This window comes from Artibeus jamaicensis, unplaced genomic scaffold (genome assembly GCF_021234435.1).
Source record: "Artibeus jamaicensis isolate MK-2021 breed Jamaican fruit bat unplaced genomic scaffold, CSHL_Jam_final contig_444, whole genome shotgun sequence".
NCBI lineage: Eukaryota > Metazoa > Chordata > Mammalia > Chiroptera > Phyllostomidae > Artibeus > Artibeus jamaicensis.
This window is the reverse complement of record NW_026521831.1, coordinates 10,748,940-10,766,442: the sequence shown is the minus strand read 5'-3', so window position 1 is coordinate 10,766,442 and position 17,503 is coordinate 10,748,940. Positions and strand designations below refer to the sequence as shown.

Sequence of the window (17,503 nt, the reverse complement as noted above, 5' to 3'; positions counted from 1 at the left end):
ATTAGAACCGTTAACCCTCCCGGGAAGGAGCAAAGGTCTCCCGCCCGTGAGATGAGACTCTCGCAGCAGAATCACTCCACTTCAGAAAACTTATCAGTGTTCTCCCTCATGCTTTTGCCTGAAATAACCCAAAACTAATATATGTAGAGCAAATCTTACTCAATGTGAAATTTAATGAGTAAAAACCCTATACAATAATGGATTAATAAAATCCAATCTAAGTAAATAAAATCCCTCTTCTGAAAATAGTCCAAACCCAGATGATATTCACTGCCGCAGACCTAGAGGCAAAGTGCGGACGCACATGACTCTGAAATGCACTTGAAGAAGGCCACAGGCTTCTTGTGCATCACGCTCCACGTATCTATCTGAAGGGAGAACAGAAAACATTTTTAAAAAATTATGTATAAATTTTGCAAGTTGAGGGAGTTCCCATTTTTCTTAAATATTGATGATGCCTCTGGTGGTCATTAAAATTAAAATTAAACAAACTTCCTTGCCTAAATTTCACCCTGTGCCAAGCAAAAATGCAAAGAAATTCTTCAGTCCTCGATTTCACAAGCTAGAAGAACAACCATGTGTGACTGTGCAGCCAATAAAACGGCACAAACCTGTGCCGACTCTTGCAGCTGACTGAGCTACTCCAGAGCCCTGAAGATGAACTTTCTTCTTCATCTTCATAAGAAAAGTATGGCCACTTTTCTTAGCCACATTTCTAAAATTCTACTCTTTTCACACCCACTCCATCCCTTAGCACGTACTTTAGAGGCTTAAACCCACCAAACACCTCCGAACCAGCCAAATGCACCGGAGCCCCCACCATAGGCCCAGTACAGTTCTAAAGCCCTGGTACAACCACACCCGCCTGCTGGTGGCCAGCTGGGTCACCCCGACTCCCGGCCAATCAACACAAACTGGCGGGGACAGGAAACTGGAAGGGCCGCCAATTCCAGGTCGTGTGTACGGCAGATACTCAAAACAGCAACAAGCCCAAAGTAAATTCTAAAAGTATTTAGCATGTATCTTATTGCTATTTTTTAGCCAATTATTATTCTTTCATTTTGGCTACTTCAAAAGAAACTTAATCACAATAGTGGAGAGGAAAGACAGTTCGAATTCCTTGAGCACACGGCATAGGAACTTGGGAAGAGCAGCTGACCAGGAGCTGAACGACAGGAAGGATGTCCCCCTGCACAGGATGCTTGGAGGGACAAGGGAGGGGTGTCGGAACTCTGCACCTCCGAACAAGCCTACAGTCACCCTTCCAGGCACACATGGACGTGACATGCCAGCCAGGAACCAGGGGACTTCCACGGTGACCAAGGTGCCCGAACACCCAAAGCAACCCTCGCCAGCCCAAGCACTGAAGATACGCAACGAGGTTTGTTTTTACCAGCCCAGTTCACGCAACTGTCATATCCCAACGGCTACATAATTCTCACTTCGCCAAAGCAAACCAAACACTTCTGGAGCGTGACCAGTAACGACAGCCCAGAGGAGCAGCCCTGGCTTCAGATGAACAATTCAGAGCAACCAGGAGAGTTGCGCAGGGCAAAACAGAGACAACTGGGCCAACAGACCCAGCCCATCAGTCGCACTTCTCCGCAGGGCAGAGCCCTTCTGATCCACGCCGAGCACAGAGGAGTCTCGAGAGGGGTGAGGTGGAGAGGTGCTTCAAGAGACTTACCTTGGAGAAGGGCTCCATTTCTCTTGAAGAAGGTGCTGCCCGGCCAGAGGGGGGGGCCTGATGTGCTGCAAGAGAAGAAGAGACAGCGGCATGAGGGCCAGCTCATCTGCACCCGCTTGCCCGAGCTCCGAGCAGCCCTCTCTCCAACGGTGTCCCTCCACACGGCCTCAGAACTCGCTCCCCCACATGCCTCATTGTACCCTCTGAAAATGCATCTTCAACACCATCCGTTACACTTCGCGATGGATGGGCTTTGTACTTCACGGACACAGTCCACTGCAGGTATCGTGGTGACCTACCATCTTGACCCTGCTCCCTCCTGGGCGCTGAAATCATTTGCAGGTAAACAAAATGTAAGTTCCTACAGTTCGACGTCATAGCCTACAACTTTTGCTCACTTGTTCATCATGTTATGATTTTACGTGGCAGAGAACTCCTAGCCACGTCTGAGACCAGGTGTGTTTTCCAACACTTCTTGGTGCCACTTGCCTATTAAGAAACACAAACTTGCCTTTCTTAGCTTTTCTACCATCAAATCCTTAATATATAGACATGACCTTGATCGACGCTTTCCCTCCCCCATCTTCTTGTTTTGTATCCTGTTTTCAATTGCTTGGCTTAAAATGTTGCACTGCAAACCCTATAAAACATTTTGCAAATGTTACCACCCACAGTCTGGTAAGAAGAGAGGCAAGAAAATAAGGAAGATCAATATATCACAAAGACACTTTACTGCATTTACAGACAAGCATTTTCACTGTTTTTAAAACACCCAGTGAAAAACTTTATAACCAAGCCTGCCTCAGTAAAACATCCTTGGAGTGGAAAGTAGGTTATTCTAAATCAAGCATTGGTTTAAATTAATGGTAGAAAGCCCTCAGTCAAAAATGTTACATCCAGCTCCAGAGGCAGTAAAAACTATTTTCACCAAAACAGTCTGTGGAAAATGATATTGGTTAGTGCATTATCAATCACCTTCAACATTAAAAAAACAAAAAATCTGAAAAACTCATTTGTAAATTCGGCTGCTGTGAACAGGCTTGGAGAACGAGAACCGGAAATCTGAAGGGGTCTACAATAAAGCTTTGCCTGTCACCCAGGGTCTCAAGGAATGCAATACTGTAAACAAAAGGAGAGAGGCCAGTGACCAAAGCGTCACCACCAGCGGTACATATAGCACAGCAGGCAGAGGGACACGGTACATGATTGGGAAGGAGCAGAGAGAAGAGCTACAGTGTAAAAAAAAACAACAACTATTCAACATCAGACTGATGTCAAATGTGCTAGAAAACACACTGTGCACCGTGCTGTAAATGAACCCTTTGTTTTATTTTGTTTTGCACCCTCTGTCCTCAGAGTGAGAGGGAATAATGCATCTCGGCGATGTTTTTTTTCTGCAGCCCCGATTCTCCACTCTGGCAGCCATGGCCTCCGAGTGGCCAGGAGTTGCCTGGACAACAGGAGGTCTGGCTGGGGCTGCAGGCTCCGCGATGATGGCCGCAGGCTGATTTCTCTCCCACCTCATTCCTGTCCCATTCCACCGAGGCTTGTAAGGCTCCGAGTTGCATGCAGAAATAATACGCATTAAAATGCTTAAGATTGTCTTTTTACAACCCCAGCTAGCTCCTGGGATTTTACCATCTTATTTTTGTAAGAAAACAGGAAAAAACAAGCTGGCTGTTGTTAATACCAAATCGCCTGATTTCTGAAGATATTTAAGAACTGAGGACTTCATTACAGAAGAGTTGGTGCTTCAGAGAATTCCGTAATGGAGTATTACTGCAGGAGTCTGCATATCCAGCTTAGTTCCATCCAAATCTCCTCTTTATCCTGACCTTGATTTGGCTGAAAACTGAGTAGATGCCAGCAAAGGAGTAAATGGAGGACTGAGGACAGGAAAATCCGGTGGCTTACATAAGGAAAATTCTCTATGCGATAGAAATCGACTCCAAGATTCTGACAACATCCTTTTAATGCACCTAATGTCACTGACCACTATTCCGGACGCCCTGCTGCGCTGCCTGTGTGATCTGTGCTCTCGTGGGCGGGGGGCGTATGACGGTGTGGACTGGCCACCCACCTGCTCTTCCCCAGCCCCCACCGCAACTGCCGAATTCACCCAGGTCTCTTTCTGACTCCAGCTAGGCTGGTTCCTGCTATGCTAGGTACAAAGCATCTGAGCTCATTGGTCCAATATTCTACACTGCTTTTTTTTTCTGATGGTCCCTCAAAATGGCATCATCTAACTATTAGTAGATTCGGGGATTTATTAAGTGCTTCTTGAGAACCGTGCTTGGTGTTAAGAAGGATACAGGAGGTGAGGCAGGGGGGGATTAAAAGCCCTATTTTACGGCCTCTAGGAACTTACCGACATACTTATCTAACTTCCAACTCCCTATGATTCTATCTAAAGAGAGAAAAAAAAAAATGCCCACAGACAGGTCAAGATCAACCGTTATGGTCCTAGTGGCTGCATGTTGGAGAGGATGCAAACTCATCCCCCACCCCCAATGTGGAGATGTTCTGGGCTGACTGTGCCTCCAAGTCAGCTTAAAAACATTACATGAAGTTAGTTTAAAGTGTGTACCCACCCCAGTCATCCAGAGAATCTGCTGTGATCAAGGCTGTTGTCGGGGAACCTGTGGTCACCCTAGAAACCACCACTCCGTGTGGCAAATCATGAGGAGAGGAGGGAGGGTGGGGGACCCTCCCCACTCAGCCACTTAAATGCTGGTGATTTGCAAATGGTCACTGCCATGAGAAATGGCCACCAGGACCCCCTTCCATCTACCAAAGTGGGTTTCATCACCATTCAGCGGTGCTCACATCACTTGAAGGTGGGACAGCAAATTCCCATTCACAGAGGACAGTGATCAGCCCTTTTCCATGGACCCCTCTGACCCGGTGGGTGGGGAGCAGGGCAGGACCCATCTTCCCCATTTCACACCCGAGGAGATGGGGGCTCTGAGAGGTGAAGGGACTCACCCAAGTCATCTACTGATCAGACCAGGGCTTCTGGGGCCAGCGCACTGCCCTGACACACACAGGTCAACGGCCTGACTCGATCTCTTCTCTTCCAGTCTCCTCGCACTGACCTCCCAACTACCCTTCTCCGTGGAGGAAGGCCATGGGCGGTAGCTCATGAGTAACCTCCGTGGGGCAGAATCCCAGGCTAGAAAAAACAGCCAGGGGAACCACATGCAAAACACAGACGCATGGGTGCCTCTCGGCAGACACGACACAGCACCGGCACCACAAGTGTCTCATTTCAGTAACACTCATAAAATCCCATGACCTTCAGCAGCTGTAAGTCTAACCTGCTTTGCAGCAAAGGAAGCCAACCAACAGGTTCACGGGCCTCACCTGACAGAGAGGCAGTTTGAGAACTGGCATTTGAGGACATCGATCCTGCTGGTCATTAAGACCAGAGCTGAGCCAGCAAATCCCGAGAGAGGAGTGGTACCGTCCAGAACAGCGTGCCCAGCGCCAGCTGGGGGCTCACCCTCCTCCCTCACGCCCCGTATCTCCCAACCTCAGCTGTGTTCCTTCGAACTCCCAGGGGGACATGGCGAGTCAACAGGCTGTAGAGTCCGAAGGTGGCTCTGGGCATAATGACGTGACCTGTCATGTGCTTTCTTCTCTACACCCACGAGCTTTTGTTGTCGTGAGACCAGCTGGATTGTAACCAAGACCCTGGGGGTTGCTGGCACCACCCCGCCTGTACTCGCCGGCCAGGACCTTCTGTAAGGCTAATGAAAAGCAAATTAAGAAAAGTAGTTTTTTCTAAGAGACCAGCTGCCAAGTGTGAACTGGCGTATCTACAGAAAGGACAAGATGCTGGGACATGGATGAGCCCCAAGGACACTGTGCTAAGTAAAACACGCCCGGCACAGAAGGGCGACTACTACCCGATTCCACTCCCAAGAGATCCCCGGAGGAGTCCGACTTGCAGAGACAGAGAGCAGAACGGTGGTTCCCAGAGGCTGGGAGGAGCGGGGTTGGGGAGCTACGGTTTGATGGGGTCAGGGCCTCAGTTTTGCAAGGAAGACAAGAGTTCCGGAGATGGGTTGCACGGCTCTGTGACCGCGTGGGGTGGGCCAAAAAGTCTGTTAGCTTTTCTTCTGTATTGTGGGTCTGGGAGCCCTTCGCTGTCTTTAACTTCATTTGAAACAATTTTGTTAGATTCTGTTGTGACAGCTGTCATATCAGGGTGCGTTAAAAAAAAACATCAAAATTAGTGAATTTTTGTGTAGCCATTTTAACATTGAAGGTGGAAGATACACAACATTTTTGGTCTATTACGTTTCATTATTTCAAGGAAGGTAAACACACAGCTGAAATGCCAAAAAAAAAAAATTTGTGCAATATATGAAGAAGGTGCTGTGATTGATCGAACATGTCAAAGTGGTTTGCAAAGTTTCTTATACTATTGATGTTTTGGCCAAATAGTTCTTTGCTGTGGGGCTGTCTTATGCATTGGAAAATGTTTAGCAGAATCCCTGGCCTCTACCCACTAGAAGCTAATAGCAAGAGAGAGCCAACATACTCAAAATGTCCAAATCAATAGTTATTGGTGAAAATGAAAAATGTATCTCTTATTTTATGGACAAAAACATAACAGATTCTTTAGCCAACCCAATACTTAACACTATGAACCATACAACGGTTAAGACGCTGTGTTGTATGTGATGCGTATCTTACCACAATTAAACATTTTTTACATGCCAAATGAGAGAAAGGATTAATACAGAACAGACTCTGAGAGAAGTGAATCGAAGTCTGAAGTGTTTGGGGCAGTGAAGAAGGCACCTAGGTGCTGAGTTTCTGAACGGCCCCAGCAGTGGGCGTCTCTGCCAGGATGCTCCACTGCACACGGAGACGCAGGGAGCACAGACCAGCTGTGAAAAGGGACCGCCCATCCTAATCTAGTTCTTACTGAAGCCGAGCTTGCTTGCTACGTTTTCAGTGACAGAGCAGACTCCTGTCATTAACACTGGAACAGTGTGTGAAGGACGGGACACGTCTACCACCAGGCTTTGGTACAACTGTCTTCCCTGAGCAGTTGCAATGCAGGGACATTCCTAAAAATGGAGAAATACTTGGAATTCTATTGCTTTAATTTTAACTGCGGGTTAACCACTAGGAAATAACAGGAAAACAAATATGACCTACGCCACACACTAACCCAGACCGCTGGGGTGAAGGACGCCGGTCGCAGAGGTTTGGAATTGAGGAGCCAGCGAATCACACATGACAGAGAGACGTGTGTGGTGAGGTGGTCTCCAGTTTCATAGAGTATCGTCCATAAGGTGAGGAGCATCACTACAGAGCACAGCTGAGAGCTCGGAGTTCACAGGCATATTTTTAAAACTTTCTAAATAATAAAACTGGAGTGTGTTGACACTCAAAGGGATCTCAGTGGCCACCTGGTCCCATCCAAAGTGCAGCTGGAACAGCCAAAGATGTGGATTCAGGGGGTCTGTCTGTGCAAACCACAGGCTGAAAACCTTTTAATGTGTCAGAGTCTGAGTTCCACGCTGCAAACTGGAGGCCACGAGGGCCTGTGTGTGTGGTGTTGAAATGGGCTGATGCACTGCAAGAGGACCCTCTGCAAACTACAGGAAACTGGTGGTCGTCTTGGCTACAAGAACACTGAGGTTCAGACGCGCACTGCCGCCTACACCCTGTGGGTCCGGTCTGGCTCTCTTTTTTGCGGTGGATGGGGCAACCGCACCTCTACCTTCCTCTTTCCTCCAAGGATGCTCTGACATCATCTCATTGCAAATGGTCCTCAGTCCAAAGCAGCAATGACTAGTTTCTAAACATCAACAGGCGAGGAGAAGCAGCTTCACAGGTGCTACCTGATGGAGACGTACAGAAAAGGGAATCCACATAGAATCCTGCATGGCTCCAAGCCTGCCTGCAAGCCTGCCCCCAGTGGCCTTTCAGGGTCGCGCAGTCACGGGCTGACAACAGCTGGGGAGGCAACGCTGAAGCCAGCAGACAACAGCCCTCCAGCACCACGAACACCACCACCGAGAGTGTGGCAAGGTCAGTCTGAGGGCAAAACGTGGATGACAACAAGGAAAGGAATCAATCACTTCGTTACCTCAGTCAGAGGTTACAGCTGGAGACTCATCCCGACTCCCACAGGATCAACCTGACGAGGTTCTTGTGTGCCCATCACGGCCAAGGCCATGGCTGTGCTGAAGGCTGGAATGGCCCTAAGAACCTGAGCGAGGCGGCTACTCTGGAGTAACATCTGCCGTGTTCTTCAAAGATGTCGGTGCTACGTCACATCCCACAAAGCGCACGATGCAGTGAGGGTTTCCTCCTCGGACATGTTTGGGAACCGTTGACCAAAGGCGACAGGGTTTCCTAACTGGGGCCAAACAATTCCTTGTCATGGGGGCTGTCCTGTGCATCACAGGGCACTCAGCAAGACACAGCCTCTCCCCACTAGAATTCAGTAGCAGCCCCTCCCCGGTTGTAGCAACCAAGAACGTCTCCAGATACTGCCGCATGTTCTGCAGATGAAACTTCCCCGAAGTGAGAACCACTGATGGGATCCGCAATCCGACGAAGCTGACCCCAAACTTCTCCCTCTTGCCAAGTCTGAAAGCCCCCCTCCTCAGCCAATGTCACCCCCTCACTTCTAAAACCAAAGCCATTCCCCCTGGCTCATTCACCCTCATTATTTCCACTGCATCTGCACCTTCTTCTTCACCAAAGTTACTCCATGATTGCCCTCTTTTCCTCTGGAACTGTCCCTCCCTCCACTACCCATCTCCGCTTGCCTCCCCCTTCCAAGGACTAATAGCGTCTTGTCTTACCCACCATGAAATATCTGCTAGGGTCCCACCCTCCTCTCGGCTTGCGTAACTTGGCCGTGCACTTAGAAAGCCCACGAGCCGGGCACTGGGGGCCTGACCTCCACTACCTCATGTCACCGTCTCCCTGGCCAGGCCGCAATCCTCTGACACTAGGGTCACCAGAGGCCAGTCGGGGCCAAGGGTCCTTGATGGCACTAGAGTAGCCCCTTCCCTCCCCCAAGGTGGGCTCACAGGAGAAGCATGCTTTTATTTTCTGATTACGTAAAATCTAACTTTTGACATTATCTCTTTAAAATCCTTTCCAATTGTAGCCTCAAAATACCCTTCTGGACTGGTTCTCCTCCTTCCACCCTCTGTTCTAAACGTTCAGCTAGCTCTCTGTCCAGCTTTAACCCCCTAATTACGGGCATTCCTGCAGCTTTAGCCTCTCTTCTTTTCTACTCAATACTCCTTTCCCAGAAGAGTTCCCGGCCTCTCAGAAACCGTAGCTCTTCTGATTCTGCGTCTCCAGCTGACCTTGTCTCCAGACCTGGAAGGTGTCTCTGGCTGCATCCTGACACAGCATTTGGCTATCACCCCTACCCCACCCATCCCCTCAAATGAGGGGTCCAGCTCCCCACCACCCCTGATGGTCTCCATGGGCATGTTCCACACGACCCTGGATTTCCCAGTGTCTCAAGGAGCACAGATGAGTGGCTTAAACAATAGCAATTTCTTGTCTCATAGCTCTGGAGGCTCGAAGTCCAAGATCAAGCAAGTTTGGTCGGTTCCAGGACTCTCTCCTAGTTCCTGCTGGTGGACGGCCATCTTCAGCAGTCTCTGGCTTATACGTACATCCCCCCAGTCTCTCCCTTCAAGCTTTTCCCTGGGTGTGCTCACCTCCAAATTTCCCCCTTTTGTACTGGCTTAGGGGGGGCACCCTACCACGGCCTCATCTCATCTTTAGCTAATTACATCTGCAATGTCCTTATTTCCAAATAAGGTCACATTCTAAGGGACTGGATAACAAGACATGAACCTACAAATTCTGGGGGGTCAACTGAACTCACTACATGTCTGTGGCTGCCTCTCTTTCCCTGAGGTATGCTCACTCCCTACAACACCGAGACACCTGTCTTTCTTTTCCTAACTTTTTTATCACCTGCTCTGGTCCTGGGAACTTAGCTGGCACCAAGCAGATGTTTGCTGAGAGACTAATCTGCAGTCTCCAACACCATCCTCCCCCCACCTACCTGCTGCCTGTCACCGGCTCCTGCCACCCCTTCCCTTTCTCAGGCCTCGGGCACCTCCCCTTCCTTTGCATTTCTACTCTGCTGGGCCAGTTGTTTGCAGATGTTCCCCCCTAGCATCCTAACAGGCTTCCCCGCCCTCCAGTCTCTCCCCACCCCAGGCCACTCTGCCGAACACCTTAGCTGCCCTCTTCTCGAAGAGCAGCACCTTCATGCTTTGCAAACTGTTTTCCAGGAAACCCCCAGGATGAGCCTGCAGTGCTGACAACAGTGAAGGTGGGAGACAAGTGTCTAGAACGAGGTCCTGCCCCAATGCCAACAAAGCATTTCGTGTTCCATGTGTTACGAATCATTAAGTTTCCACTTGGAGAGCTTGGTGAGGACCAAGGTGTGTGGAAAATGGTGGTTTACAGGGCGTGGTCAAATGCAGTAGGTTCTCTGGCCCTCAGAACCCTGTGTTCTTCTCAGTGTGTCCCCGTCGCTCCCCAAGATGCTGCCTGACGTAGGTGTCCGACACACACAGGTGCCCCTGTATTTCCTGGCTCCTTTGCGCCAACTCTGTTCCCCTCTGCCTGAAACGTCCTATTACCTGTCCTCTCTGTCCGTTCAAGACCCATCCCTCTAAGCTTCCACTCAGAACCCCGGTCCCAGGGACACTTTCTCCAGTCACTGCAACCCTGGGGCCTCCCCCACCTCTGAACGTGTCTGGTAATTACTGTCTGTACAGCCAGCTTGGGAGCTGATCTCGCCGTGTGGCATTTCCTGATCCGATACCATTTAGCCCTTTAATTCACTTTCCCAAGGAGTGGAAAGGAAACCCGGCTGGGCAGAGGCTAAAGGGGACTTCCCTCCTAGAACGTCGCCAAGCTCACCGCACACGGCAGAGGGCCGTCACTGTTCCACTGAGAGAGTTCACAAAACAGCTACCCGTGTATCCTAAAACAGGGTTGTTTCCAACATTGAGGATTGAAAGTATCTCTTACAGACATGGTCAAGTCTCAGAATGGAGGCAGATGATACAGAAACATTTCTTCTTCATTATCATCAGCTCAGATAAAAACGGAAAAATCTTTTCAAAAGGAAACAAAATTATAAATCTCATCACTGATGGTAAGTAAGAGGTTAGGTAATTTGGATTACCCTTTTCTGCAATTTCTTGATTACTTAGGAATATATAAATAACTAGATAAGTACATGTATATTTTTGATAATATGGAATGCATGTTTGGGTGTGCTGAAGACACTGCCTGAAGCCTCTGCTACACTTTTAGACGCGCACAGCTCCCCACCACATCTTCAGAACAGATGCAAAGGTGTTTATCATTATCTTTGTGCTACACAGTTTCTAATTTTACATATGAAAACCAAGGCATCATTCAGCATACAGTACATTATTTGCATGATATATTTGCATTTGTAAAACACCCACATTTACTTTTACTGCTTAATGGGTCCGATTAAAATGGGCCGCTCTGTATAAATGGAGCGCACTAGTTCCCAACTCAATGGTGCTGATAAGAAAACTGTTCCTTTTAGATGCAAATGAACCTACTAATCACAATTAAAACGGTGGAATCAACGGAAAGCTGAGCAGCTGTTCCAAGAGCGCCAAGTCCCGGGCCAGTTTGCTTCTTGGGGAATCTCTGGAGCAGCCTGGGGCTTCCCAGAGAACACCTGCCTGGGGTCAAGTTAACTTGTCCAGAGGTGGCTGAGAGAGAGCAGGAGACGGCTCAGGAATCTGGGCTGACTAGGCGGGTGCGGCCCACCCAGCCGACTGAAGGCCCTAGGACTGGGCTGGTTCAAAGGACATCACTGAAGCAGAAGGGAGAAGAATTGTACGTGAAAGCTCACAGAGGAAAGAGTTAAGTCACTGAGACATCCCCTTAATATGGTGCCGTTGCTGTGGAGAACAGTGTGGTAGTTCTCAAAAAGCTATACGTGGAATTCCCGTATGATCCAGCAGTTCCTCTTCTGGGTATACACGCGACAGAACTGAAAGCATGAACGCAGACTCAGGTGTCCACCCATGCTCATCGCGGCCTGAGTCACGAGAGGTGAAAGTGGGAGCCACCAGGAGTCGGTCCATCGATGGAGGGTGGACGGACAATGAAGATTCTGTCTATCTCAGTGGTGATCGCACCAAATGTTACGGGCGAAGCTGGACCCTCTGTGCTTGAGTCTGGCTAAGAAAGAATTCGGAGCGAAGAACTCAAATACAAGCAAAAGTTTTATGTAGAAAGGCACAGCGGTTGAAGTGAGCCACATGGGCTGTGTGGACCCAGGAAACGAGCTACGGACGCAAAGGAAGGGTCCTTGGAGTTAAGGAGAAAGATAGCAAAGGTTTATTTGCTGCAGGCTTAGTGCTTAAAGGAGCGGTCAGTTCGGTGGTAAGTCACGTGAGGCTCTTGTCAGGCCCCTTGTTCCCCCTCTGAAGGGTCCACCACACCACCAGCAACAAGCCAGGACTGGGAAGGTCAGGGGAAGGTCCGAGCCACATGACCAGCGATATGCTAGGGGAGGGAAGGTCACCTGGGGGCGAGGTCCCACCTTACACAGCTGCCCAGCGGCCAGGGCGGTCTCAGCTGTGCAAGACGCAAGAGGTTCTGGTGATGGCACTGGTGTGCGCCCCAGTCTGAGGTGCTTAAAGCCACGGCCAACTGTGCACTTAAAACAGGTAAGGTGATACACGTGTGCTCTGTGTGTTTCACAACAATTTTCAAATAAGTAATAAGTAAACAAATGAACAGGCATCCCCGTACCCCTGGCCAAATCTTTTCCAAGGCTCTGCCCCTCTGTCCCAAGGCTCTGGAGACAGGGAGCAGAGTTTGCCCACCTTCTGTCCTCTCGCTCGTCCACTCCCTGAACAAGCTGAGGGGATGCGGCAGTGAGGAAACTATCCTGTCCTCCAGGGGACGACAGGATGTGGATGGGCAAACAGACTGCAGGACGGACACGGGGCTGTGCACAGGACGACATGCAGCTCTCCTCGGGTCTCTCAGTGACTGTGCCGTAAAAGACACCGTGGACAAGGACCCTCCTGTTGGGCAGAAATCATCAACAACCTTTCCTCTTCCATGGGGCCTGATCTGACCCTCATCTGTCCCCTTGGAGGCCTGACAGTGCTGCCATCGACGTGTGGGCTGCAACACCACTGGTCTCCAGCCCCAAAAGTGTCACCATGTCGGTGGGTGCTCGGCACAGGGCCCCGTACCCAGCAAGTGCTCGGTGAACGCTGGCTGTTGGCACGGCCCACTGAGCAGCCCCTCAACTCACTCTTAGGGGCGGTCCCGGAGAGGTGAGACCCCGAGACTTGGCCGTGGAATGTCTCTGTCTCAGCGTCGCCGCCCCGCCAATACACCGAGCCCCTTCGGGGAGCAGCCCCTCTCAGGACGGCGGGTCTCTGAAACAGAGTGGCCGAAGGTGGCACAGGGACAGTGCTTAGGCCGTCCCCTCTGGCCGTGCTAGGGTGGAAGGGCCCTAGACGTCTTGCTCTCCTTCCCTTGGCAGTGGTTTTGCGGAGATCTTGAAAATGGTGGAAAAGAGCTCCCGTTTAACGTGTGGGACCTGTTGGGGGCTTTGGACAGTGCCAGTGTTGCCAGAGAAAAGTGACGGGGGAAATCTTTATCTAAAAATCTACAGCTTCAGGAGGAAACACGTCTGGAGTGAAAATACCATTTTGCCTTGATCTCAGTGGCAGGTCTGATAAGTTCTCGGGCCATCTCCCATCGCCAGGAAGCGGGGCGGCTGCCGCGCTCCTCACTGTACCCCAAGATGACACATTGCTTTGAGGGTGCAACCAACAGCCACACGCCCGATACAGACAATGCAGAGAATGTTGGTTCTGGCTGTTTTGTTGAACTAAAAGGACTTTCAGAGAAAAGCCTCAGGAATGCAGACAACAGTTACTACAACCTATTTATCTTCCAGGCTGCCCGAGACCAAGATGTTTACATTAAATGTAAACATTTAATCCATGTCCTGACGAGCTGAATACTGGAACATTCTGTAAGCTAAACACCAGTCACAGACAGGAAAATGACCTGTCTGTGGCAAAGCTGTGACTTGCCTTGATTATTCATTTCCTCTTTTTGAGAGTCAGTCCCATCCCTCACCCCGGCACAAAGATGAGAGAAACACGGTGATTTGGGAAATATGATACGGAGCCGGACACCGCTGTCTAGATTTCATACCACGGGTACCAAATCCAGGCTGAAGCTGTACGTAACAGCACAGGAGTTTATTTTTTTATGAGACATTTTCCCTGCGGTTTACTGGATCTATTTATGGTTGGCTTTGAAGTGTCAAAAAAGCAATTTTCCATTTCCAAAAAAGTAATCACTTATGTCTGCCAAGGCAACAAACACTGTGATTGGCATCAGCACCTCAACTAAGACTGGGTCCTGATGCTTCTGAGTGGGCACAGAGCGCCGGCCCCACCCTCGGAGATTGTCCCCCCCGCCCCCTCCTCCTCTCCACACAATCCCCGGCCACCTGCCCACCACCTGCACCGACTCGCTGCTCGCTCGAGACTTTCTCCTGTTCTCAAATCGCCCCACATGCGCCCTGAGCCCTGCTCAGAGAAGGCAAAGAAAAAACCGGCTGGGAAATTCAAGTGCGCTGGTGCTCGCACTGTGTCCCGTGGGACAGGGCCATGAACTGACTCTCTAAACCCTTACAGCCATGCAACTCTTCCAGAAAACGTGCAGAGACATTCATTCCTCTCCTCAAAGGCAAGGGAAACAAATGATGTTGCTAAACTTCCCGGACAGGATTGAAATAAAAGAGAATGTCATTTCAATAAAGCAATACTATTTCTGGGCTGCCATTACTGATCTGAGGCGCATGAAAGTTTGGAACTACGTGGTGACTTTTTAGAACATTTCTTCCTGGGACTTTTGTTGTTCTGCAGGTCCCCCTCCTTTGAGTTTCGATGGCATAGAAGAGTTTCCAGTCATTGACGCTTTAAGCATATTCAGGAAAACCTTTGGGGGAACTTGACTTCCACACAGAGAAGGTACTGCCTGGTGCCTTGGCCATTCCGATCACCTTCGTGTGTGTGCTGACCACACACACCCGGCACTTCCCCTCCAGGCCGGGGCTCCTGCCCTCCCAGGTGGGGCAAGTGGGCCAACAGCTCCTGCAGGACACAAGTCACCCCCGCACTCGCCTGCAGAGCTCAGCACCAAATCGGGCTTGAAAAAGTCTTCCCAGCTGCCTCTGCTCCTTCCAGCTGACCCACTTCACAAGCAGCGCCCAACGGAGTTCCACACCTTCCAGTGCTGAGACTGCTGTCCTGGCCTTGGCCTTTCCCGGGGACGGACTTGAGGCTTAGGGCTGACTTACAGCGCTCACACTGAGCCTCGACCACTTCCCATCTGGGCAGGCGCCGCCTTTCACGAGCTCTGCTGTGCTCCCGTGTTCAAAACCGCTCTCTGGCTCCCCGTGTACTTCCAAGTTCCTTAGCTCTAGCAACACCTCGACAGGCTCCAGCCTCGTGTCCTGCCCTCCCCTGTCTTGTTTTCTGTTTGTTTGCTTTGCTCCAGCAATCTGAAGTTGTTTGCCGGCCTCTAGACCCAGCAGAATGCCACTTACCCCAGTCTTCACTCACTCATCTGCCCCAGTTTCAACCATGCCTCCCTCTACTCTCCTCTTGGCAAACTCTCAAGCTGCAAATTCTGCTTTCTGTCTTCTTCCCACCTCTCTCGATGCCCAGAGCAGGCCTGGCCTTTCCTCTGTATGCATCACACTGCACCGAATTTACACGCAGCATACTGATTAGGTGGCTACTCTGGGCCCCTCGAGGGCCACAGCTGTCCCATTAAAGTCTCAGTGGCTGGCACAGAACAGGAGTTCAACAAACGTCTGCTGGGGGAAAGAAAAAAACCCTCATCTTATAAAAGTAACGAGAGCTGGTAGCAGGATCCTCATTTTGCAGCTGAGAACACTTAATTCTGAAAGGTGGAGTCACGAGTGTCCTGTAGCACGTGGTGACTCATGCTGTTTTCACGGCACCTCGGCATTTATATAACCCACCTCTCATTTCCTGTTGTCTCCCGAGTTCTGTGATCTACAGGAAATAAAAGTTTCCTGGATGTTTCTGAGCACATGTACACCCCCTTCTTTTCAGAATGGACACCCAAAGGACAGTCCTGGGATTCACTGTTATCAGCGCATCGAGCTTATAACTCGGAGCCCGGGCAACCGGGCGCTAAATTAACATGACTCTTCTCTGCAGAGCCGGTGGGGCTCTGCACAGGCACGAGATGCCTGCGTGACTTTGAAGAAGAGATTTACACACCCCTTTGTCTCCCGTGTAAATGGACTCAAGAGCTGCGGCAGTGCATAAATGATCCTTTCTTCCCACTGTTTATAGTTGAAAGCGGCAGTTTTCAGCTTCTTGCCGGTGATCACTCCACTAAAAATAGCTTTGATGCTGTCACAGGCAAACTCGAGCAGAACCTGAAAGCAGTTCCCCTTTTAGTTCTGAGCCTGTTCAACTTGAAAAGAGAGGCAGCTGTTAACACACTCCAACGTGTTTACATGATGCTAAAGGAGTTCATCTCGTAGTAAAAAAAAAAAAAAAAAAAGGCGGGGAGAAGAACACTGCAAAGAGGCGGAAATGGTTTTGCAGCCTCTGGTGACAATACTCTCTGCTGAGCTGGACCCTGGGAAGAACAGTGAGGCGGGCAGGGAAACCCAACCTGTCCCGCTTGACGGGACAGACAGACACTGAGCACAGCGGTGGGGCAGGCAGGAGAGAGGGGCTTCCGCTCGGCTGGGGTCAGGGGCAGCACAGAGGGTCAAAGAAAATGGTAACAGGAAAAAGACACTTCGAAACATGGAGTGGTCTTTTTTAACGTGTTAAAAGACATCTGAGAGCTGTTTTTAGACACCAAGGCAATGAAGAATGTAACATATTCACCATCTTGGCCATTCCCTTGATGCCTTTTCCTGGTTTACTGGGCAAATGGGCCTCAGTGGACGTCATCTGAAAACCAGACCTAAACTGAGGAAGTAGCAGAGCACAGGCTTGAAAGACAGGAACCCAGGGCTTTCACTCCGGCACCTCCCCTTCTGGCCCGAGGGACCTGCTGTGTCTCTGTCGTGTACAAGGTATGAGAATGGAGTGACCAGATGTGTGCCCAAGAGCCTGACGAAGGGCAGGACCCCCTAACAGCCAGTCAACAATGCCCTCTGCAGACACAGACCTAGGGCTACTGACCCTGGTCTGGGGCCAAGGCTGGAATACAGGGTAGTTTCATATTTTTTAAAAATGGACTGAATGAAAAACCAGTGATTTTTCTTCCTTCTTAATACTGTGCATCCAAAGGATGACTGACACCATGTTTGCTTATGAGGTGAAAACGAGTTTCATGAGGTTTTGTCCTAAAAACCTTGCACCCAGTCCAGCTGAGCGGGGGGTGGAGAGGGATGAGGGCTGGAGTGCAGTGGGACTGACCGACCGTGTGCCCGGGAGCGTTCTTGGGCCCTTAGGAGCCAAACACAGAGGTCGATGATGGTGGCCCCAGCTCACCCACCGGAGTCCTCACGTGGGACTGTTCTGCTGTAAGCCCGCTGACACTTCACAGCCCATAACTTCAGAAAAACTTCAGCTCCTTTTTTGCAGACCTTGAGAAAAACAATACCTCTATGACATCACTGTCCTGTTCAGCCAGGAGCAGACGGCATGTGACTCATGCACAAGACGAAGGGGTTCTCTCTACTCTTCACACATTGTAGCCGCACATCGAGGT

General features: G+C 50.1%; 1 protein-coding gene across 7 annotated transcripts in view; it reads right to left on the bottom strand.

The window, feature by feature from the left end:
* The window catches only part of FOXN3 (forkhead box N3), a 345,077-nt gene that overhangs the window by 103,539 nt on the left and 224,035 nt on the right, over positions 1–17,503 (bottom strand). For all 7 annotated transcript variants that reach the window (XM_037130198.2, XM_037130204.2, XM_037130202.2 and 4 more), the window contains one exon: positions 1,688–1,752. In XM_037130198.2, coding sequence (XP_036986093.1) covers positions 1,688–1,752 — 65 coding nt within the window. The remainder of the gene's footprint in view (positions 1–1,687; positions 1,753–17,503) is intronic.